General features: G+C 38.1%; 1 protein-coding gene across 1 annotated transcript; it reads left to right on the top strand.

The window, feature by feature from the left end:
* Positions 1-1,318: 1,318 nt before the first annotated feature.
* spock2 (SPARC (osteonectin), cwcv and kazal like domains proteoglycan 2) lies at positions 1,319-26,378 on the top strand. The gene is made up of 10 exons (XM_056760822.1): positions 1,319-1,603; positions 11,602-11,647; positions 16,540-16,654; positions 17,526-17,634; positions 18,226-18,340; positions 18,756-18,875; positions 19,978-20,196; positions 22,626-22,688; positions 23,680-23,817; positions 24,240-26,378. The coding sequence occupies exons 1-10, from the start codon at positions 1,415-1,417 to the stop codon at positions 24,383-24,385; spliced, it is 1,260 nt and encodes a 419-aa protein (XP_056616800.1). The 5' UTR covers positions 1,319-1,414; the 3' UTR covers positions 24,386-26,378.

Genomic DNA, 26,378 nt, shown 5'->3' with positions numbered 1-26,378 from the left:
CACGACAGAATCTCATATTCATGCACAGAAAAACGATGTCATGCGTTCAGTCAATTGTCCTGTCAGTCAGTGCCTTGTATGTCATATCATGTTGGTGTCATAGTGCATATTTCCTCCCAACCACTTTAGATTTTGAAATTAGATTAATAATGTAGATGTGCTTGCTTTGGTTAATAAAATGTACTTTTATGAAATAGCTGTATTAGATATCACACAATTACTGTTTCTCAATCAATACATGCTCCTTATTTCAACTGATTCAGGAGAAACAGATCTTCTGATCCTTCACTGCTATTAGAGTAACAGAATCTCTTGCATAATATTATGAACAAAATACATATAGTGAAAATGTGCCACCTGAAGGGTGATAGCTCATGTGACACTCCTTTGCAAACAAACAGGAAGCAAGCAATTTTATACTTAAAGCATGTATTCTACAATAAGTTTAGACAATTCCAAGACATAATTGTTCAACAAAGGAAATCTGGGTCATGTTACATAATTTACCACGTTGTCCAATTACAAATATGAAGCGGACACAGGGGGAAATTGTCACAAGTGTATTTAGTAGGTTGGTAAGGTTTTGAGTATGTTTTCTGAATACACAGATGTTTGTCTCTCTAACAGCGTGTGTATTAAATATCTACTTCAAAACCGTACAAATCAGGGAGAAATGGGAATAATTCAACGGAAAAGCTGAACCGTGTTCTGAGAACAAGGTATACGATTGTAAATATCAGGTTGGGGTAAGTTGTCACATTGTTGTAACATTTCTTTCAAAAAGTGTTTTTATATTGTGAACGAACATTTATCTTTTATTGTTTTGCATTTTATAATTGCATGAGAATATAATAGAATAGAAAATAATTTGTCATCATTTAAAAACAACAAAGACTGTGTAAAAGCTCTACAGAATAGACTGAATGAACAATAAAGTGTAAAATAAAATTTCAGTCTGTTTTTGTAAATGCTTCATTTCTAATGCAACTTCATCTTGAATTGTTGTTTCTTTTTTTACATCTATTATCTGCCTAAATTGCTATTGGGGAAAAATATGGCTATATTTATAGAAAATATATAGTCACATATGTAGTGTTGTTACACTTTAATAAAAACCGTCTGTTCCCATGGTGATCATGAGACCCAGATAATTCCAATGTCACTTTTACTGTCGTATTATGATGTCAATTCACACAATTTACATTCTGACCGCGTTTCCAATGCCAAGCTTGATAGTAGCAGCTTTTCACATCTCTCTCTCTCTCTCTCTCTCTCTCTCTCTCTCTTCTCTCTCTCTCTCTCTCTCTAGCAGAGGGAAGACGCATCCCGTAATCAGGTCACATTTCACCGTAGTCTCAGCATCCGTTTCTCGCCCTTTACATTGGAGAAATCGAGACATTGGAAAGGAGGAATAATGGTGTGGATGAATGATTTGGGATGTCTTTTCGTCCCGCTGCTAATGCTCGTACGGGTGTCCATGCAGGTGGACGTCAAGAACGGGAAAGAAGCGGCGAAAGCCGGGAATTTCATGGAAGATGAACAGTGGCTGTCCACCATTTCCCAGTACAGTCGCAAGATCAAGCACTGGAACCGCTTCAGAGATGTGAGTTTCCTTTAAGAGTATCAATAGCGACATTGCACGACTGTTTCTGCTCATAAATACTGACCAAGGTGGATCGCATGGATTTGTAAGCGGTATAGACATAGGCTGAACGTTTCTCTTAAAACATCATTAGTCCGTTAACGTAAGAAATCAAAATAACTCTTAGGAAAGATTATAGATTCACTGATGAGTTTAAGGATGCTGTTGAGTGTTTTAAATTGTACGTTTTTCATTTAAGAAAGGCTTTTAAATAGCCTTCATAGCAATCTTTTGGATCTTTAATAGCCAACACTACTGTGATCATGTTTACACATAATACATAGACTTGGTTCAAAACAATGTACCATCTGTTGTTGTGTGTTTAATTGACTACATTGGTTTGATTACAGAATAAAGCAGATTGCATGAGAGTGCCATTCAATGGCCAGCTGTTTGATGTGATGTAATGATAGGCAACTTTAATAATTGATAGAGGCTTCACATGTATTCAGAGGGAGATTTATGAATTGATTCATTTCCCAAAGGTCATGCTGTATTATCATAGAGTTGTTATAGGTGGTGTGTTAATTGATCCTTTATCCAATGCTATTTATGTTTATAATGCAGAAGATAACTGTCACGTCCTATTGGTGGTGAATCGAGGCGCCAGCAATAGGATGTGACAATAACATCTCATCCTAGGCATTGTACTGTAAGAAAAATACACTTGACAGTGGGTAAAAAAAATAAATTCTGATGAATATGTAACACTATTTAAATACTTATTTTGATAATTGACAGTAGCCGCACTGTTCAACCTTTAGAAGGTTCACTGTTGAGCTGTGCTGCTCAAATTGAAACATTAAACCTCCAAATAGAAACCGAGATTTATCTCCATCAGTGTTTGGCTGGCAGCTATTTTTACCCTTCTGGAAGTGGATTAAGTGTATTACTCCTTAAATGATTACGTGGAAAAACACGTCCAAGAGAACCAGGAATTTATCAAAATGTAGCCATGAAAAGATTAAGAATGAATTAGACCACGATTATAAATGGATGGGTACAGCATTTTACAGCAGTGGCTTATATTCAAACAAGGCCCTGCAGCAGGCTGTATTCTCCAATCAATGGCCATTGATCACACCATCTAACACATATGAATAGCGGAGAAGCAATGCTTGTCCAACAAATACGGCTGTTTTGCTGAAATAACAGACCTCCTTCCGTTCAAGAAAATCAAAACAGCTTTGAAAAAAGCTGCATGTCCTCTGTCTCCGTGGCCATGTAATTAAAATGCAGGTTGTGCTTTTTGCTTAAACTGTTCTAGTTGAAGCACTTGCCCATGAAATGCTTGCAGCTGTATTGTTTCGCTTCTCAGGTCATTGCACAGAAGATGGGAATGTCTCTTATTATAAATGATAAATTAAAGAATTTAACTTGAAGAGTTCCTTGACGAGGGAGAAAATACTGAAACGTAGTTAGAAACAAACCAAAAAAATGGACCATCAAAGCAGCAAATATCTACCACATTTAAAGCAATGATTTTCATTATAGCTGGCTGCCTTAGCAACAAAGGCTTGGTTGATTCATACAGGAAAAGCACCTCATTTCAGATTAGGTTTATTTAACGGTGTTGCCCTCCTGATGACGGAGTACAACAGGCATATCTCAAATCATGTGAAATAAGGTCAACTAAAGTTCTGAAGCTTGTGCCATATTTTCTATTTTTTTATACTGACAAAGAAATAAATGTTAGTTTAGGTCCATCCACCCAGTTTGGGAATTTGCCCAATTTGCATTGTTATTAAATATTGATTTAAATGCAGTCTCAATCCTGTCCCTTACTTTTACAAAAATAATTACTACAAAGTTTATTAAAGAGCATTTAGATAAATGGGGAAACTCATGCTGATGTGTTCTGATAGTACATGTATTTAATATTCTGAGATCGCAAGGATTAGCAAAAGCAACAGGCCTTCTGACACCGTTCAGCACCATTTTAATAGTCACCTGTTATCTCTGATCAGAGATGGATATAGAACTGGTGGAGACTGAAAGTTAATCTCTTGCAGAACACAGTTTATTTTATCTTTAAAGTGTTGCTTGTGACAAAAGCAAATAATCCAAATTGATGCTGGCTTTCAAAGTCCTTTGAGGTTCTCAGAGCTGAATAATGATACAACCCAAGCTAATGTAGATGAAAGCATGAAAGGCTTATAAATGCATGCTGACTTGCATACACAGAAAGATATAATTTGATATAAATATTTAACACTCTTTGTATTTCATGCATTGTTGATTTTTATTAACAGGCCGTGTACGTTGGCTTCATACAGTACGGAATGGGATGGATGTTTCTGATTTAGAATTAAGTTCTGCACTTTTTGATTTATTAAGGAACCCTAACATTTAAATTGTTTTGCGAACGAAAATAGCTTCTTCTGTATTATGGTGACGCATGATCATAACTGAAATATTAAAAGGCTTTCATATTACTACCAACCCAAAGACCTCTTGTAATTGACTGGGATCATTATGGGGCCTAAGGAGGTGTTATTACCATGTTTTCTCATATCAAATGGAAAGGTGGAAGAAAGATACCCAGACACTTTATTTTCTTTTGGTGATTATAAACATAATTTAAGGTCTATTATGTAATTGTTTGTTATTAGTTAACACCATCCAACAGCTTGCAGTACCTAATTGACAAAAGACAAAAAGTAAAGCACAAAAAAATGAAGACAAACAACTTTAAAGGGATAGTTCACCCAAAAATGAAATTCTCATAATTTGCTATCTTTCAGGTTGATCTAAACCTGTATACATTTCTTTGTTCTGCTGAACACAAAGGGAGATATTTGAAAGAATGTCAGCACCAGGCAGAACTCTTCCCTAATTTAGGGCAATAGCAGGGAAAATATGGGAGTCAATGGGGGATGATATCATTTTGGTTGCAGACCAAAACTTCTAAAAATCTTCCTTTGTGTTTAGCAGAACAAAGAAATTTATACAGATTTGGTCATTTGGAACAATCTGAAGGTAAATAAATGATGACAGAATTTTCACTTTTGTGTGAACTGTCCCTTTAAGACAATGTTCTTTTGGAATAATAGGTACAAGATATTGTGATAGATAAATCATAATACTGTGACCAGCAACATTCAATAAGAAAGTATATGGTCAATTCTGGTTGACTTTAAAAAGTGTTACGATGTTATCGACCTACTGCAATTCTGTAATCACAGTGACTGGATTAAAAACGATTACTTACATTTGATGATAATCACATACTAATCAACCCTAAGTGCTGATATACACTAGAATCAGGATTAGCCGAGAACATCACATAGACACTTAAAACTCACAGTGTGGGTTTAAACTACTTCTGTCATGTCGCTTATCTATTTCCATACAAGTGGAAAATTAAATCTTATTTCATGGTCGGCATTTAAGACCGAATATTCTGCAGAATGTAAAAGATTAGATCATTTTAAATGACAAATCCCTGCTGGACACAATTACATTGACAATTGCCTCTGCAACGTTAATTTTAACTCGGCTCTATATCAGATTTTCCCCAACACACACACACTATATATTTATATATATATATATATGATTATATACAGAATATTTTTATTTTACAATTTAAGAGTGATGAACCTAAAAAAACATCACATGGTGTGAAACCTTCATTATTGGTAGACATGTCACTCACTGAGTGAGCAGCTCTGTCTATTTCAACCCTTCATCCTTCCTGGCTGTTAAAAAGAGCATCTTACGAACCAGTAGTGAATCTGTTATCTATTCAGCTGAAAGTAAACAACCAGCAGCGCTGACCAATCCTCCGGTAGCTGGCAAACCCTTTCCCCTTCACAATGTAGAAAAGGCTCATTAAAAATCAGTGCTGTCGGCTTGCACCTGTTATTCCCCCGCTACATTTTTAATGAAGCAAAAATGTTTCAAGCCTACACGGAAAATGGTCTTCCATTTAGCCATTCATTACCATTTCATTTAAGATGCACATGTGTTCATTCAGAGTGGGTGGAAGAAGGTTGTTCCTTGTGATTGCTTAAGATGTGTCTGTTTCTTAATTTATGAAATTTTCAGCGTGGCTTAAATATTGAATGCGTTTGTCTTTTCCATAGCAAGAGCCTTTTTTGACACATCTAAGCATGTTTGTTTTTACCGCTCGTGAAATTAGCTTTTATATAACCTCATGTGGATACAGCGCATATGTGTCAGTGAGATAGGAAGTGCGTAGGTTTTGTCCGTCAGAAGAAGAGAGTGATTTCATCTGACAAGCCTGCACACCAACCGCAGAGAACTTCAGTGCTGGCCTGTCATGGCTCCGGTCCATCAGGATTCCAATCACATGCTTGTAGAGGTGGGAATGCCCTCGCAACTGCCAGAGCAACGTAGCATATGGTCCATAATTACTGATAATGCAGCATAAGATGATACACCCAAATACCCCATTAAGATTAAACGTGAAAGATCAGCATTCACTGCAGTGCAACACAAATGCAAAACGTAATGCTTGTTCTGGAACACAGTAAATGTATGATTCTGCACATCTGTTTGTGACTCTCAGGCTCGATTAAGACACACAACAGTGCAGTTTGTCCGGCGGAGGAGGTTGCAGGCCTATTTGAAGGAGATTGAGTGCTGTAGAATGAACGTTGACAAAGGAGAATGAGGGCAATGCAGCAGCAAGTCTTGGCCAAAGACCAGGAGTGTAGGTGGGCTTTAATTGAGTGGAGAGAAACTGGCCTTTCATCATGCCGCTCTCTGGGTCTGCACCTTTCCTGTCGAATTTGACTTTTTATCTGGAAAATGCATGACCCAGGCAAATTTTTTGCCGGGTTTGATCCAGCTCCAGTCGTGAACATCTCTTTTAACGTGCCTTTTTCTCCAATATCTACGAGTGCTTTTACGATACACGCTGGAAATGAAAGCGACCACACTTTTCCGTTCTCTTGGCTGTTCTCAGCCTTTGGGAGTCTATGTTCTCAGTGTTCTATGAAGATCAAGCTGACCTACCAAATAAATGGGTTCCTGTTCTGGGCATCCAATTACAAAAACTAAAGCATGGCGACGCTGTTTTCTCCCCCTAAGGTTTCCCGTCCCTGATGAAGCCAGCATAATTCATCCCATTCAAGTCTGCTTGAAATACAGTAAGATGTGCTTTTTTGAGAATGCCAGAGTTAAATGGCAGAGACTTGCTCCAAACTCCAATATATCGCATTATGCCTACAGCAATAATGAGGCAGCATAAACTAAATCCTACAGAGAGCTGTAAAGGTATGGGGTTGACGTGACCTGTCAACCCCTCACAGGTTCATTCTTCCACACCCAGAGAATGCCTTATTGACTGCTGCTGGTGTCAGATTTGCTCATTTAAAGGCAGCTCTTGCCTCTGCTGTATTGCTCTCTCTCACTATTCTTTTAAGGGCTGTCAGTCAGTTGGAAGTGTTATTGAGGCTGAAAGGTAGGAAGATGGAAGATTACTGACCAAAATAATCGTATATAAGATCATGTTTGAGCTAATTTCCACTTGCATTAAACATTAAAGGAGTCATATGACACAGCTAAAATGAATATTATCGATTGTTTTAGATAAATTGAAATGTGTTTATACTTTTTTATATACTATTTTTCCACATACCGTGCATGTTTGTATCTCCTCTTGCCCTGCCTTTCTAAAACGTGCAGATTTTTTTCAAAGCTCATCGCTCTGAAAACCAGGCTGTGCTATGATTGGCCAGTTAACCAGTGCGTAGTGACTGGTTGAATACTGCAAGCGTGTTACGGAAATGTAACGCTTCTAACCATATGGGCAACTTATAACACACAAAAGACACAGAAAAACACGTGTTCGCACCATATGACCCCTTTAAGAAAAAGCAAGGTTCCATGAATGTGATGTGTGTATAATTATTATCAAAGGCATACTGTAGTTCAAAAATGATCTGTATGACTTTCTTTCTTGTGCAGAACACAAAAGAAGATTTCCTGTAGCTCTGTGGTAAGAGCATTGCGTTAACAACGCAAGGTTGTGGGTTTGATCCCAGGGGATTGCAAATACCTATGTAAAATGTATAGGATAAAGCAATGTAAGTCGCTTTGAATAAAAGTGTCTGCCAAATGCCTAAATGTAAAATGTAAGATAATATAAAGAATAGTGAGTGTGTGTGCCCTGCGATGGGTTGGCACTCCATCCAGGGTGTATCCTGCCTTGATGCCCGATGACTCCTGAGATAGGCGCAGGCTCCCCGTGACCCGAGGTAGTTCGGATAAGCGGTAGAAAATGGAATGGAATGGAATGGAATATAAAGAATGTTGTTAACCATACAACACTGCCCCAATGTATAGAACTAAGACATTTCTCAAAATATCTGCTTTTTTCACATACCTAAATCATGTTTTGAATTACATGCAAGTAAATAAATTATGACAAGTTATGTTTTTGCATCGACTTTTCTTTTAAAGGTCCAGTGTATGAAATTTAGCGGCATCTAGCAGTGAGTTGATATAACACTTTATTATGAAAGGTCTTTATACATCTCCATTGACATAGTTATGTATATTATATTGCATGTCTGACAATAGATCCTTTAAATAATTACACAGAGCACCTTGAAATTAGTATTTTGTATAAAAGGCCTCAAGAAGTCAAAAGATTGTTACACCTCTCATGCATCAAATTGCATTTTATAAATCGCACGTATCTGAGAACAGATGCTCTCCGCTTCAGTTGTATGTTTCATTTAAAGGCCTGAGTCAGTGAAAAATGCTCTGAGTGAAAAGTCAGCTCTGTTCATTCATTTTATCTGCTCATCTCTCTGTCTGGAGTTGTACCCTGGAGGAGCAGCTTGCCTTTCTCCTCTTAGCTCTACAAACCCCCCACAGACTGACAGGCCTGTGAGCTTTTTCCTCAGTATGAGGAAAGTCAGGATATGTTCGCAGTCAAGGGAGTGGGCTGTTAGCAGAGCTTTTTGATGTGCTTGTGTACGGTTAATCTGAAAATCCCAGTTGGAAAGGCCTCATGCATAAATCAAGAAGGAGGCTTGTGCATGCCTGTCAGCTATAGCCGTGGTGTGACGGTGAAAACATAGTTTGGAAGGTACTGATAATACGGTGTCTGTTTTCCTCTCGATTTTTCCCCTTTGCCAAACACGACTTAGATTCGGAGTCAAAGGGAGAATGGATGTGTGGGACCTCAGCATCGTGCACTTCCTGGGGTGTTTGTGAACTGCGAGGAGCCTGCGTGATTTCTGGCAACGCCGTGGTGTGATAAATGTGTGGGAGTAAGGCCATTGTGAGGTCATCACCACAAGGATCCATCCGGCTTTAATCAATTATAGAAGGCTGTCTCGGTGAGAGCTGTCGACAGGCAATAATAATAATCACGACGTGCAAAATTTGTCTGAGAGCGATTTACTAATATGTGCAGAAAAAGGCAAAATGTTGAGAGTTCCAAATTTGAATCAACTTAAAGACCAATGCTTGACATGAGATAAAACAGACTGCAAGGTGGGAGGCCACACGCTGAATGTGAGTCATAATAACAAATGACAGGAATTTATGCGGCAAAGCATTTTTATGATTACTATCATATGTAAATGACTTGTATATTTAAAGAAAAGATTTACTTGAATATTCTTCCTTAATGTCGTATCCAATGTCATTTTTCTCCAAAAGACATGCGACATCAGAAGTTACTTCACAAGCAAGTCAATAAACCGCATTTCGTATTGATGTTTCCTAAAGTGTGCTTGCCGCACGTCACTGTCGCAAATGTTTTCTGTAGCAACATGAGCACAACAGTGCTCACTCCTTCATACCACTCGCTGTCTCTCTGCATTGTGATGTGACTGTCAAGTGTGAGTGGAAAAGACAGATCCAGTTCACCCTCCAACTGCTGCTCGAACACACACGGACATGAGTACGGATCGCTTTTCATCCATTTCTGGACTGCCAATCAAATAAGTATTTTTCGACGTAAACATACACAGTTGCTATCAGGGATTTTAAATCAAAGCTGAATTAACAGAGTGTATGTGCAGATATGTTTGACTACATAGCAGAGATATGAGGAATAAAAGAGTTGTCAGTAAGCGCAGGAGGGGGTGAAGCACTCAGTGATGTTTTTCATGAGACGGAGGTCCTTGGAGAGATACTCCTGCCAGCCTTTACTCAAGGCAGGGCAAAGATGAGCTGACTCTGGATATAGGACGTGCTCAGCTGCAGATGCTTCCTCGACTTTGTCTGGATGAAGGAAGGAATAAAGAAAGAAAGAATGGAACGAAAGAATAAAGAAAGAAAGAAAGAACGGCAGGAAGGAAGGAAGGAAGGAAGGGAGGAAGGAAGGAAGGAAGGAAGAAAGAAAGGTCATAAAATATTACAGGAATACTGCATGTTTGTCTTGAAATTTTATTGCATACAAAAAACTTTCTTGCGATGTCCATATAAAGAAATTAGGAGTCAGGACCGTGATGATGGTGGGGATATTAAATTTAATGATATGTTATGCAATATTTCTCTGCTCTGACTCATCCTTGCCTCTTTTTAGAGAGGGGGAAAACACATCAATGTGATACAATATGTTCCACCATAAATGCATGTCAACATTTTAGTGTTGGCATGGCTTGCTGCTTTAATTTGCATAATCTTAAAACACAAATATAAGCCCCCCCCTGAGATGCCTTCACTGCTCTGCACTTGTTAAACATTAGATATTTACTGATATAGACATTTAATATGTCAGTACACCACACTGTATCTCATCTGCCAGTGAAGCAAAAACATATCTAAATAATGCAAATATCCGGAAATCAATAACAGGGTTGTTCACTGCCATATAGTATTGCTGTTAAGCACTACAGGACCGAGGGACTGGTTTTTTATCGAATGAAATCTGACAAGGTTGTGTCTTATTAGGGACATGCATGAGAAATAGTTTTTATGGCGTGATTTATTGTAAGAAATCTTTTGCAAAGGATGGGCCTTTGCATTCAAAAGCAAGTGGAAGAATTTTTGTTGAGAAAAAAACAAATGTGCGTATTGTACATACTGAAGCGGCATAATGGTTTAGCTGTATGGTGTGCTTTATTAAAACCTACAAAAGCAGTTTCTAGAGCCACGCTACTAAGCCAAATGATCATGTAATCTTTGTTTACTGCAAACATCTAATCAACAGCCACTTGACTTGAAGGATTTTCTGCAAAGATGTAATTCCTTTATTGCACTTTTGTAGTTGACAAAGCCAAATTCAATCAATACACAATTTCAACTCTTATTTACACCTATTTACAACAGCAAAGAGACCACTTCAAGATAAATTACTCCCGATATGTAAAGTTCACAGCCTGTGCATTTCGGAAAAAAAAGATTATTAATCACTAAACTGAAATATTTCAAGTGTTATGAGAAACAAGTGCATAATTATTTGAATGCAACTGCCTATTTAATTAGAACACATGGGAGAATATTACAGATGTATTCAAAGTTCTGCCCAGGGGGCAAATATAGATGTTTTAAGCAGTTGGAGGCTCTCTTTGTTTTCTTGATAGTTACTCCTTAGAGATGCATCTCTCTCCTCTAACTGTCTGCTCCTCTTTTCTCTTTTATTCATCTTCCTCACATTTCACCAGGAAGTGGAGGTTAGTAGAGCTTGCCTCATGACTTTTCTTGTGTTTGATGTCTTGCTTTAAAACGTGGTGCTTAAAACCGTCTAACATTCTTCAACAACGTTCTAAAATGCTTTTCACTACAGTTCAGTAATCACACTTTACATTTCCTTTCACTTTATCTTCTTGTTCCTCTCTCTGTTCTGTTCATCCCATAGTATGTTCATTATTGATTTCTCTCTGCTTGCTATCATTAAAAATGTGATTGCTTGTGTAATATAGTAAATTATAGATTACATACACTGATACAAATTGTGAGCCTGTTGCACAAAGACTTGAATTCTAAATCAAAAGCACATTTGAGTGACAAGTGTTTTTTTCTTTCAGGACGACTACGTCAGATCATGGGATGAAAATCAAGGCTCAAATGAAAGTAAGTTTTCTATAAGATACTGATTATTGTGCAATGTATTTATGTTTTGTAAACTTTGTATTTATATGTTGGGGTCGATATTCAGACAGTTTGTTTCCTTTGGTTGTGCTTTGGTTGTGCTTTTTTTTATTGTTTACTCTTATGACATTCTAAACCTGTTGGATTTTCCTTCTTCTGTTAAACACAAAAGAAAAGAAAAAGAAAACGTTGGTAACCAAACAACATTGGCCTATTGACTTCCATTGTATGGACATTTCTCAAAATATCCTCTTTTGTGTTCCACAGAAAAAAGTAATATACAGTGTGGGAGAATTAATGATGCCAGAATTTTATTTTTGGGTGAATGTTTCCTTTAAATCCGAAATAGAATGAATCACAATTAATTATTTACAAAATAAAAAGGAATTAACAAATTTAATGAAGGTCACTGCAGTCAGTTCAATGCAGATCTTCAACCTTTTAAAAGCATAATGCTTTCAAAAAACAAAAATAGCAGTCTGTTTATTAAGATCTTGATGTAAACCAGACTGTCTGAATGTATTGTGTCCTTACAAGCATTGTAATTATTATTAGATGATGTGCACTGTGTTCATTTGTCACAGCAGAGAGCCCTTCCTTCTTTTCTCCTTGGCTGCCAAACACTAATTGCTTACACAAGAGATGAGGTCATCTCCTCAATGTGCTTGAGTAGAGAGAAGGCCCGGGTATATTCGAACATTGTGTCTGGATTTGCAGTTTAAATGAAGTCTTTAGAATGGGGTCCATTAGCAAATATCCCAGGATGTAATTAATGGATAATTGCTAGTTCCACTGTAGGCCTAGTAAGAACCCCAGAGGCTTGATTTAGCACTGACTGACATTGGCTTTGTTCTTTCAAAGCACAAATCAACTTAATCTTCATATGTCCAGAACAGCGGTCCATGAACCTGATGGTCCATTTGAGTTTAAACTATAGTATATTGAGCAGCTGTCATTACTCCCTCCATAGAACTTTTATACAAAACTCATTCAGTAAAGTTATTTCCCTTGAAAAGTAATGTTCGTCCTACATGTGTTAGAGAAAATGCACACATACCACAGCAAACATAACAATTAAAAGGAAACATTCACAAAAAATGCCGAAAGTCAAAAATTTACTCTCATTCCAAACCTGTATGATGTTCTTAATTCTGTGGAGAAATTGAGGTTAAATGCCGCTCTTAATTCTATACAATGAACACAAACTGAGGCTGTCAGCATGCCTAACATGCATTTTTATCTTCTATGGAAGTAAGAAAGTTCTTGCAATAAGACAAGGGTAAAACATTTTTGGTCAGCTACGGCTTTAGGAATTCATACCTGGGCCATCAATTTTAATATTTTAATATTCAGTGAGTGGGCGCACAACCCTAGTATGAATAAAACAGGAAAGAGAAATCACAACCAACCTATTCATCTTACCATCTGACCGCATTGCGTCTCAATTATGAGTGAATTAATAAGGCATTGGTAAAGTCCCCCAAGAAATATGATGTCTCCGCTTAGACGTGGCCAGTGTAGACATCCTTATAATTTAGGGTTTTGTTTACTGTAAAAGACAGAAACAAGGAACATTATGCTTATAGACTCTTTAACTGTTAGTAAACATTGTGACATGTTTTTGTGGGCGGAGCTAAGGTGGATGCAGAAAGATACCCTGAACGCATCACTATAGCTAGGTAGCACGTTTTTTTTTGCTTGCTTTTTGACAACGACTAGCGAAAAATCGGATACAATTTTAACATGTAAGGTCACACACTGTCTAGGATCGCTATTGTTATAACTTTAACGCAAGGAACCTGGCAGAGCTGTATGTGCTTACTCAATTGATCCAGGGATGAACTGACAGTATTACCTCCAGTTAAGTGGCCTAAAATCTACCAGAGAGAGAAACATGTATATTTAAGATAAACTGAGAGCGTATACATCTAGCATCAAAACGTTTACAAATGCATTTACTTGACCAGAAACCTTACACATAACATGAGCCTTGAATTCTGTCTGTTCCCTATCCCTTTATACTTATGCACTTGTGACAACTAAAGAAGAGATGACAAACCGTTTCCTTTATGTTTCTGGCCGGTAGTTAACTGCTAGTTGTTTTATCTAACAAAGTTAGCTTACATACCCTATGCGTTCAAAAGTTAAAGCTACGTGAAAAAATAACCTTGTTCCCCAGTTTCTGATTAAGGCATACGGGAGATAATTTTAGACACATAGGTTTTCAACATTTTCAACATACAAACATTTTAGGTTTGAAGTCACTCACACTTCACAAGACATTTCTCCCAAAGCAGAATCCATGTGTAACATCAAAGACATTGTTCTATCCAACATGTAGAGTTAAAAACACGTCGTGATAGGAACGAGGCTGGCTAAATCTGCTGTGTAGGACAAATAATAAAGAATATCAGTGATGTTCTTTGTATTGGTGGCTAATTTGTGATATATTTAAGATCTCATTTATAGCGTTTACATTACAGGAGTGCCTGCTCTTCGGTTTCTAATTTTCTTGCAGCAGAGAATTTATATATATACATACAGCAGAAATTCCCATCAGCCTTATTTACAGTGGCTTCTCATGGGACGACAGGTTCTTACCTTGTTAATGAGGAAAGAATTTGCATTTTACACGTTACCAATGCAATGGCTGTATCAAACAACCAGCAATGAGGTTTACTCAGTGCAAACATTGATGAGATATTTTAAGATGCACATTTATTTTGAAATTGCAATCCAGTACCTCAGAGATGACGTATTTTTGTAGGCTAACCCGGGAAGTAAGTGCCGCACTGGTTCGCTCAACCGAAAGCCTATGCATTTTTCCCATAGAAGATCTGGAAGATCGCAAAAAAGAAGCTCTGTGATTTACAATGGCTTATGATGTTTACATGTTTTGTCTATCAAGATAATCTTTACAAATCAACACCACAATTGTTACTTTTTAACCCGAAATACAACCGGAAGAAGTAAAAAGCTAACACGATGCTATAAACAGACTACACTTAAAATCGCTCTATGTCAACGTCACCACCACCAAGCAAATCTTTCAAACTATATAAAAAATGTGTTCCCTTGTAAGTAATTAATAGTAAAAGTAATAAAGTAACCTAGAAACTTACAGATTGGTGAGTTTGATCAGAATTGTATCTAAACTCGTAGGCCAGAGATGATAACCTCCATGTTATAATATATATCACTTTAGTTACAAACAGGGCATGTGTTACATGTAGTATTATTAAGCAATGCTTTTGTACCCTTAGGGTTTATAGACCTTCTTGTGAAAAGAACATAATCAGTATTCCATTGAGTTAATCTGTTAAGAGGAAATGAGGCTTCAGTTCATAAAGAAAAGATATATTCATATTTAATTTAATAAATCTGTGTGCTTTATCACTGGGCTATTATTTTCTCTTTCCTGTGTAAACAGCGTATGTCACATCCGTATGTCTGTGTAACGTTGATATGATATGCTGTGTGTTAAGTGGTTATGTTGATAATAGATGCATTTGAGCTTTGACTGGGCTTGATTTTGGGTCAGTAGCTTCTCACTTCCACCCTGTGATTGCAATGATATCCTTAAATGATGCCGTGTGTGTGTAAACAAAGAGTAAGAGATGGAGCAGCGGTGACTAGACGAGAGTCCACGGCTCTCTAACCGGATTTGGCATCGCTCAGACATGGAGGCCTACGTAATGTGTTTTATAGCTCAAACTCAAAGGGCCACTTCAATCTTTTTGGAGATTGATGGATAGGAGGTACTGGAGACCAAAAGAGCGATGATAATGGACAGAGAGAGAAGTGTTGTCTTTTTTCCAGAATACTTACATGAGCTTCTAATCAGTCTTCGCTCTCGAGTTGGACTGTTGCTATAGCAACATCATCATTGAGTTCTCTTTAATTTGCTTTGAGCCTGTTGTGCCAAAGTGAGACTCTGAGATCATCCCGTGCCATCATAATCGTTTAAATTTAAAAAAGGATTCTCATTCAGTGAGGAAAGATTATAATGTTGTGTTACTTAGATGTAGACATTTGATGTGTAATTATGTGAGTTTGCGCCACAATGTGTGCAATCTCTTGTGGATCTTAAGAAGATTTGTTTGATTTGTCTGTCTATTTGTATGGGCGGTTACGGTTGAATTAGCGCAATTATGTTTTATTATTAATAATAAATGTATCTTTGCTTTGTATACATATTTAATAGTAAACTGGCTGTGAAAAAAAACAAAAAAACAGTGTCCATGTTGCAGGGGAGCAGTGGGAAACGTTTTTACGTTATTTTGAACTCATAGATAACTAAAGTACCTATATTTCAGTTATAAGAAACATTTTTATGATTTAAATCTGTATCTGTACTTTTATCAGATACTCAAAAATAGACAAGAAAAACTAGATCATAAAATCAGAAGCACAATAAATCAGAGTGGTTTGGGGCAATTGTAACACATTCATTGACTGATCAGATGACATTAACCCACAATATCAGAACAGACTTCAAATAATAATATCATGGGTTTAATATTTACTAATGTTACAATTGAAAATATTAGTGACATGTTACAATTGAACATTGAAGTACATGCCAACAACAGTTTTACTTAATCCTTCTGAATTTGTTAATTCAAGAAATGTTAATATTGATTCTGGCGACAATTTCCGTCAGTCTCACTTACTGATAATACGCATTGTGGTGCCAACCATTTTTTACAGTTTCAAATTGATATGCATAATAAATATTCTTTCCATTTGCATAGTCTGTGTTTAAAACAGTGCACAACACACAAAGTCCAGAAGATACACACAAATTATGGTTTGAGAGAAACTGGTGAAAAAATAAATAAAATGTCAAAGATAAAAGTGTATTATCTCTGCAGATGTGGATACCACAAAAGATCCTTGCCAGAAAGTGAAGTGCAGCCGACACAAGGTGTGTGTTGCCCAGAGCTACCAGCGTGCTGTGTGCGTCAATCGCAAGAAGTTGGAGCACAGGTGAGCCCTTCAGTTACAAGACAAGCATTTCTCTCTCTCTCTCTCTCTCTCTCTCCCCCTATAAGGGATCTGAAAAATGTGAGTAAATGATTACATTGGGTGAATTATCCCTGCATTTACTGCACAGTATAAAGAAGAGAAAGACATGGTAGTAAAGAAATACAAAATTTACAAGACATGTGAGTGTGTTTGTATGTAGGGGGATTGAAAGAGATACTTCATACTGTTTGCAGTTGATTCATAAAAGTGTATTGTTTATTGATGCCGATAAATGGCAGTTTTGAATTTTAGTGTAGCGTATAATATCTAGAATAGAGTATAGACTTTACTTGCATATTATTTTTTCATCAACACTTTTATTGAATTTATTGATATTTATAAAAGCAGTGTACAAAGGTAAATCTGAGTTGCTCAACAACCTATTTAAAATGACATTCATATTCTTTGTGACATGACTTGTGTTTATTTGAATGATAATCCTGAATGAAGATAGAAAAGCAAAGATAAATCATTTTTAAGAAACCTCAATTAAGCGATCCCTTTACTTCCCGATAAAGAACACCTTAATATGGAAAAGAATCGGACACACATCTGGTGTCATATTTAACAACGGCAAAAAAGCCATGTGTTGTCTGGTTGTAAGGTACAAAGATTGCGTCCCTTGGCATTTTTTTAGTAACTGAAGCTGAACGTGTTCCAAAGACCATTCCTTAGAGGTTTTCTCTTTGTACTGTACAAATCCATACGGACAACATGTAATGTAACCTGCACTGAAAAAAAACTGGCTAATTATAGCCCGCCCTGTTCTTTGAGTGACAAATACCCAGCTATGCCTCAGTTCTGGTTTCATATATGTATAATTGTGTGTCAGGTTAAAGCAGCAGGTCATAAAGCAGCAGCAGGAGAGCAGCTGTAGGCCCTGCCCGTTGTCTTCTGCTGGCCCAGTTTGTGGTTCTGATGGACACAACTACGCCTCTCAGGTACTGCTCACCGCACATATGCTTCCTTTCACTTGAGCTCTTACACCCAGTGGATATGATCAATTTCTCTGCAGTTCAGCTCATTTTAATACAATTGGCTTTGCTGCAGTTTGTGCTCTGTTCTGGTTTGCGCTCTTTTCTGAATTTCAAAACCCTGTGCATTGTTAGAAATAACTGCATATTTCCATCTTGTGTGCATGATTTTCTATGTGACTCACAAATCAATCTCCTTGAGCAATATAGGTAATGGTCTCTTTTGTAATCTGTACTGTGGGCCTTGATGTCTTCAGAAATCAAAGAATTGCCAGAGAACATACAGGGTGCACTGAGATTAAAGGGCCATTCTGTTGAATTATGTATTATCTCTATTATACCTACTTTTGACCTTGTGAGGGAAGAAATGAAGGTTGACTTCAGTTTCCCTTTAATGGAGATGTCATGTTTGAATGAGCGATTTTCAGTCATCTTTAAAAGTAATTGTTTTGTATCTGAGCTTTAATTCATTTCTCTGAACTGGGGCGTTTGACACTGGACAGGTGTTATATGAACATTGCTTATTCTTTGTGTTGTGTGTGTGCACCTGCGAATCAGTGCAAACTGGAGCAGCAGGCGTGTCTCGCCGGGAAGGAGCTGAAAGTAAGATGTGCTGGTCTCTGCCCCTGTACCGCCACCGTGGCACCTTCTACAGACGCAGACAGCAAACATGGTATCAACCTGCCACACACTGCAATATGCACCTGAAGAACATTATGTAAAAAATGAATAGAGTACAATAAAAAGCTAATTCTTTTAAATCACATGATCATATTTTGATGACAAAGACTGCTGCAGTGCAATTGCCTCTTTTCACATCCCATGAGCAGTTTGCAGCTCCACCTAACAAAGGTTTTATTGATTTATCAACACACTCTCCGCTCTGCGTCTTTCGTCTCATTCTGTAGATGTGCTGACTTTTGATTACGTTTGATTTATATCTGCAGTGTCCATAGATTTTGCTTTTTCAGTTCAGAAGGGGGAAATCATGACGCGGTTGATTCTTCAGTTTTTTTATACCAACATCTGGCAACACTCTCTTATCAACCTTTTTCACAGTTTCTGTCTCTCTGCTCGTCATTCCATAGAGAGCTGCACAGGGCAGGACCTGGCAGATCTGGGCGATCGTCTGCGGGACTGGTTTCAGCTGCTCCAAGGCAACGGGAAGCAGAACAACACAGGGAATCCTGTAGCCAGCTCTGCTTCAAGTGAGGCGCTAATGTTCACTTGCGACAATGTTTTAATCTATGACACTCAGACCTGAGTTCATAGCGCTGCTGTCCGTCTTAAATCTTATATTTCAAAATTTTGTGATTTTTATTTCTTTGCCATGAATCAATATTATTAGTCACCCTTTATGTATTTAATCATTTAAAAAGTACATCATTTATTTAATTTCCTGAAAAACAGCAAATTTGGACAACCAAGGTTTCGGAAAGACAGCAACATAGCATTTAGCGTAAAGCAGCCTCTTATGCATACAGCAGACTACAGATAAGCTGTATACAAAAGTATGCTGCTACTTAACTAACAAGTTATAGTAAAGAATCTTAAATATTTCTTATTTAACCAACAGTTTTTAAATCTGAAATTTTAATGCCAGATTTCAACGTGTCTCAGACATTTGGACCACACTATAAAATGTATGTTCTAATAACCTTAAAGAGGGTTTTATGAGTTTCCAGTAATAAAACCACACTGCATTTTGCATTTAAATGTGCCTAAGGGCCGGTTTAACTCAAAACTATTATATTTTGAATGGTTTTCATGCCTTTAGAATAAACCCATCACCAAATTGCAGGGGCACCATTTTGCCCCTGAAAAGCATTTTAGCTGAATGGGAAATGCCAGTAGCTTAACCACTCCATTTGCTCATACTACAAATTAAAATGCAAGTTTAATGGCACATATATGGCCGGATTCATACGCCTCATCAGTTCTCAAACTAGCTGTGAACTTGCTATGCCTCTCTTGTGGCATTGTTACTATTATTTGCTCCTGGTTTATAATAACGAAAGATCTCCGTTTCGGACCATTTGACATGCACATGTCATTGATTAACGACTTATTGTAGAAAATGTGGTGGCTTCATTATGAATCCCTTGTATATGTATTGTTGAACAATGACTTGAAAAATATATTTTAATATAGTATATACTATATAACTATATTGAATTTTTATAGCTGATACTTCTAATCTACAGTTAGGCAACTGTGAAAAATGATGGTGGCTTTCATTTGCCAGTTCAGAAAATAAGAAATCACTTTGACATATATCACTTTGACATGTGCCTATGTGTTTCTGTACAGTTGTGGACCGGACACTTGTTGCGACCTGTAAGGACTCTATTGGCTGGATGTTCTCTAAATTAGATACAAACAATGACTTGTATCTGGACCAAGCCGAGCTGGCCGCCATTAATCTGGACAAGTATGAAGTGTGCATACGGCCCTTCTTCAACTCCTGTGACTCTTACCGCGATGGCAAAGTTTCCACAGCCGAGTGGTGCCTCTGCTTTTGGAGAGAAAGTGAGTTTTCAATATATCCCCATAACATAATTAAATGACTTTTGCTTGTGCAATATTAATAAAACAGCTTGAACTTCTCTTAGCAAAATGTATATTTGTGGTATGACTGTGGAATTGTAGAACAAATCATTGAATTAAGCTTGGATAGGAGAAACATTGCAACATTGGGAAAATGAAGCACTTCAGCTTTAAACCCAACTAACTGGGATGGTTGCCTTGGCATTGCACATTTGTGCCCTGCACCCTGCTGGGTAGTGACACGGTCCACAGTTTGATCTGCTTGGTTATATCAGCGTGACAGAAGGGGGACACATGGCCGAATGTCAGTGCCAGCACAAGTCAGTGTCTGAGCATGTTGAACACAGAGTTTCAGACAGTTGGGAGTTTAAAATCTGAAATTATGTTTGAGGGGGCTGTTTGGTTTCCATTACGAAGACTAAAGAGATTCTGCCCGCAAAGATTCGACTTGTAGTGCAGAATGTGTATTTAACATAGTGCTCACTGGACTGATGTTAAACATACTAGTGTAGAGCTTTAGGAAAATCCATCTATCTATGGGCAGAGTTTTTAACACGCACGTCAGTAACTCATTCAGTTTGCACTGGATTAAACTTAATTGGTTTTCTAAATATAATCAAACATTGAAAGGGGGGAATTGAAGCATATGTGGGATGTTTGGATTACTGTAATCCAGAGCTTTCATTTCCTTCAAACGCTCTCTCTCGCAAGCCCTTTGGCTAGAATATGAGAGATGAGGGAGCCAGCGAGCGCGAGTTGACCTTTAGCTGTTTATGGTATGCGGCAAGTGTAATTTGGAGTATTTATTTGAGTAGATACGTAAGTCTTCGCTGTATGTGTGGAGGTATTGGTATTCAGCGTGTTGCTAAGGTAACTGACAGCATGTGCGCGTGCGTGTGTGTTGTCAGCAAGAGAGCGTGAGTCTGTTTGCATGCGCATGTGTTTTTCAGCAACATGTTATACATATTAATGAGACTCGTCAGCGGGTGTGTTTGCTTTGTTTGAGGAATTCCTTTGAGTTGTGCTTTGTGTGAGTGTGTGTTTACTTAAGCCATGAAGCATGGCAAGATTCTTCACACAAACAGACATATGCTCTGCTCTGCATCTCATCGGAGGGCACAGAGCTGTATCACACACACACTGTATCAGCTTGCTCTTGTTTGATGTGATTCTGCTCACGATGTGGCTGGGCACTCTCATCTCTCAAGGGGAGGGCACAGTTGCTTTTGGCCTGTCACACTTTGTCTTCCCCTCGTATTTCCCTGGTGGAAAGGAAATGCTTATTGCGGAGAGAAAACAACATCACTGTTGGTTGTTGACAGGCCGTTCAGATTCAAACTCTTTGGGACTTAAACCAGACGGGCAGTGAGACAGAAACTCATCGCGTTTTGTAGACTTGACCTGGCCGGCCCTCACATGTAGCTGTGAAACATGATAGCTTTGAATTTGATTCGCTGATATTCATGAACAGACTCATGCCAGTTATCACCTTGAATTAAAGTCATTCAGTTAAAGGGATAGTTCACCCAAAAATTCAGTCGTGAATTACTCACTCCCTAGTTGTTCCAAATCTGTATACATTTCTTTGTTTTGTTGATCACAGAGAAAGATATTTGGACGAATGCTTGTAACCAAACAGATTTTGGACCCCATTGACAGCCATAGTAGGAAAATGACAATGGTAGTCAAAAGTGCCACAGAACTGTTTGCTGTCCTACATTCTTTAAAACATAGTCTTCTGTTTTCCAGAGAACAAAAAAATATATAAAGTAATTTTTCCTGTTATGGTAGTCAATTGGGTCCAATAACTGTACGATTATAAGCATTCTTCCAAATATCTTTCTGAAACTGATACAGATTGGGAACGACTCGAAGTGTTGGGTTAAGGTTGACAGAATTTAAATTTGTATCCCCTTAAAATATAGCACGAATAAGCCCCATATTATGTTTGACAGGAAATGGGCTTAGAACGGCATGAGGACGAGCAAATAATGACAGAATCTTAATACTTGGGGTTGAACTATTTCCTTAAAGCATTGTGAAAACGTTTACAAATTTTGCCTCACGGCATTTAAATGAAAATTACAATATGATGTGTGTAATAACGGATGTTCATTAACTCAACCTTTCAAGGTCTATCCAAATCAAGTTATATTACACAAAATGTAATTTACTTTCGAGAATTACATTGGCATATAACTAAAGATTATAACAATCCATTATGCCGTTTGAAAAATGTGGGTATATTTGGGTGTGATAGTGTGATTTGATTGTACGGCTGCATAGTGAGAAGGTCTTCTATAATGCTACCTCATCGGGGAGTCGGTGGGAGAGCTCGTGTGAAGCGTTTGTCTGGAGGAGATTAGCGGCGGCTCTTTCCCCTAAAGGCACTGATTGTTTTTCTTCCACAGAGCCTCCCTGCCTGGCTGAGCTAGAGAGAATCCAAGTGCAAGAGGGAGCCAAAAAGAAACCGGGTAAGAATGAACGCTCCGCTGAGAGTCTCTGTGCTATCTCAGGAAGAGCAAGTGAAGGTGTGAGGGAGAGGAACAAAGATTTTAACAAAAGCACCTGAGGCTATACTTGCAGAATGTATACCACTAGAAGATTGAGAAAGATGAAGGTCAATATAATAAAAAAGAGAGGCAGACAATAAAAGTGAGTTATTTAACAGATGATAAGCACGGGGCTGGGATTAGTTTGAAATCAGGTGTGGGGATTAGAGCGAAGCTCCTTACAGTGGGCAGCGCTGATTGTTGGGCTGCATCGCTCCTAGGACTCTCCAAGCACACACTGCAGTTGCATCAGCCAATCAGAATCAGGGAAATGCAAAAGCACCCAACGCCTAAGAACAAACAGCAATGTATACAATAAACACAAGTATTTCTTCTTTATTTTAAAAAGCTTAATTGTCTATGAAATCACCACAAAACAAGATTATAATCTTTTCGATCTTTATTTTACGTAAATGAGGTATTTTGATAGCATGTATGCATTGCAATAGAAGATAATGGCAAATAGTCTAGAGTGTATGTGCATGACCATTTTTGCTAAAATTATGTAAAGAATATACTAATATACACATACATTTATACAGTAGGTTAGGGTTAAAGGTCTTGTTTTTCTTTAGTCAATTTGCACTTAAAGCCATGTCATAAAAAAATATTTGCTCATGGTGATGTCAACACATCGAATGAAACAAACTGGTCACTATATTGAACTATATACATCCTGCATTTCAACCCATGCGTTGAGATACTGCAGACAGAAACCCCAGCCTTCAACCCTCCCCAAGGTTACATTTTCTGCATTACAATGAGAGTTGTCACTTTGGTCTGTCTCATGATTTATAGCCAGCAATATGCAAACTAGTTTCTAGTCACCCATGACGCAAAGCTTATTTAATACCCAATTTTCACCCACAAACACACTTTTTGAAATGTGCATGTGTGGTTTCTGCTATTTTAGATACATACATACCCAGCTGTGATGAGGACGGCTTTTACAGGAGACTGCAGTGTGATAAGAGTAGAAGGGAGTGCTGGTGTGTGGACCAGCATGGAGGAGAGTTAATGGGCTCCAGAATCCATGGCAACCCCGACTGTGGTAAGCACAACTACATACGCGCTCGTACGCACGCATATACACACACAGGGAGGACAATGCTCCTTCTGTAGCTACTGGGCTTAGAGCTTAGATCCACAAGAACATCAGTCACCCATCTGACAATAGACCAAGTGCTACATTCATTAGGCCAGGTTCATTTCCATTCCAAAAGAGCAGTTGTCTCGCTGAAATAAAGGTCCATAAGATTAATTACTCCTGGCTGTGTCCGACCGGCAGGTGATAAAACAAATCCCCTGACTGGACATAAAATAGCGATTAAAAAAACGCAATGTCAAAGTCACACCTTCTGTTTACACGCCGACTTCGATTGAGAGGTTTTTCACACGTAAATTGCTCAGTTTGCACAAATGGCTTATCATAACACCATGCTCGTATCAATGAATAACGCTTTTTCTCTTCAGACGAGGTAGTTACGTACTCGGGCGATTTCGGGAGCGGACTCGGATGGGAAGATGAGGAAGAGAAGGAGGCAGAGGAGAACGGCGAGGAGGCCGAGGAAGAGGAAGGGGAGGTGGGGGAGATCGATGACGGTGGATACATTTGGTAGAACGTAACAGAATTTCCGCCTTACTCAACATAGCTTTCTGTGGCCCATCACTACAGAGGCAGCTCTATCTTCTGACATTAAATGGTGGACACTGGAGGGTCGATCATCTTTATACTGCACTCCAAACAGCATCGAGTTTGGGAAGGGGTGGGGAGGGCTCGCTGGTTAGTGTTAGCTGTAGTGAGATTATGGTATATTGGCAAAGAGTTTTAAATTATTGGGCTTATGAATACTTGTGAACCATCATATTATTTGTTGAATCGGTGAATCAGTCTTTAGCATCCGCAAACACAAGCTCTAGGCGCTTGATAGGTGTGATGTGATACGTTCTTATGCAAGTCTAATAAAAACATACTTTTATCACTATAGCCTACACTTGGAAATTCTACCTGTAATTTTAATAGTTTGAGGTATTGATCTGACTTTTTAAAGAATGTACTGCTTCATTAGACCTTCTGTCAACCATTGTTATGTCCAACGGCTTTGGCTTTTTGAGACTGCTTTTGTAATGTCTATGCTCTTAGAGTTCATGTAAATTGCAAGTTTCTATGTCCTCACGATGATTAAGAAAAAAACTCTAGAGCTAAGACTGTTACCCTCTTCCCTCATCATCGTCAATGTAAAATCTGAACAAGTTGATCAGTTTCTGTATCTGTAATACTTACACTTTGCATTAAGCAGCCTTGAAGTACATCAAGTCATAAACATTTTAAGGTTATCAGTTTATTTGATCTTATATGATGCATTTCTCTCACAAACTACAACAGATTTTTGCCGGTTTTCCAGAAATACACAATGCACTTCTTGTCCTAAAGGCACTGTTTTTTCTCTCCTTTGTGTAATAATCCAACTGAAACCAGAGCCATGCGACGCATTATATTTTCATATAAACTACGTCTCAGTGCAGTAGCTCTCTCTCCCACAAACCCCGACGACCAAATCATTGTATTCTCTTTTGAAATGCACAGTAATAAATCCTGAGAAATGTGCTCTTTGGTTTCATATTTCTATCATAATAGAATTTGCTTATACTTCACTAGGTCAGGCTGTAATACGGTACCTTGGAGGCGACATGGCTATTATAACCAGGCAGTATATGGATGAACAGGAGAGTCAGGAATGAGCTTTTGAAAATGCAATCTGACATATTCCCTTTATATACCCAAAGGGACCAATCTGTCTTTGCAGATGTCTTCTAATCAGATCTTCCCATCATTTGCAGTGAAAGATGAGTTAGCTGTAATGTTACGAGGTGTAAATCTTGTGCCGCGAGGATTTTTAATCTAGGTCTAAATTTATAAACTAAGACTAAGTATAACAGGAACCTTGCTTGTGTAAAACACTTTAAGCATCTCTTTGTGTATCTATGAGGAAAAACAGTTTTGCTTTGGAATCAAAGCAGCTAGCTGGCTTTACAGACTTTCTTTATTCCACCAGTGTCGAGTCTCACTCGCTATAGCACATGAATTGTAAAACGTGTATGAGTTATACTCGGTCTGGTATGCTAATTTACTCCGACTCGCTTTCTGAGCTCCAAATAGGGAAGGGGAAAATGCATTTGATACGGTAACATCCAAACAAGTAAACATATTCATCAATGTACCGCTGCTTTTCGTGCCGAATACAAATCCTCAAAAAATTAGAAAAGAGACAAAAGCTTGGGGATATTTAAATTACATCTGGATTACCAGATAACATCTATCTGGTTTGTTTGGGTGGAAAAAGGCCTACTCATTAAAAGTCAATTGTGAATGTTGTCTGATGTCTTGCTCATCAGTGTACAGGAGTCTGCTAACAGTGATGTTATGCCACTTGGACTAGTGTATGATTGTATTGTACTGTACATGCCATTATTATTGTAAATACTTGGATTTTACGGAAAACGTTCTATTTGCGCTGAGTTGCAGTATATTTGCATTTAGTTGCATGTTTCTTTGTCTGAGTGTCATCTTTCTTGCCTGAATATGATTAAAGGCTCTGGGCCCTAAACACG

This window comes from Triplophysa dalaica, chromosome 11, assembly GCF_015846415.1.
Source record: "Triplophysa dalaica isolate WHDGS20190420 chromosome 11, ASM1584641v1, whole genome shotgun sequence".
Classification (NCBI taxonomy): domain Eukaryota; kingdom Metazoa; phylum Chordata; class Actinopteri; order Cypriniformes; family Nemacheilidae; genus Triplophysa; species Triplophysa dalaica.
This window is presented reverse-complemented; position numbering and strand designations above follow the sequence as displayed.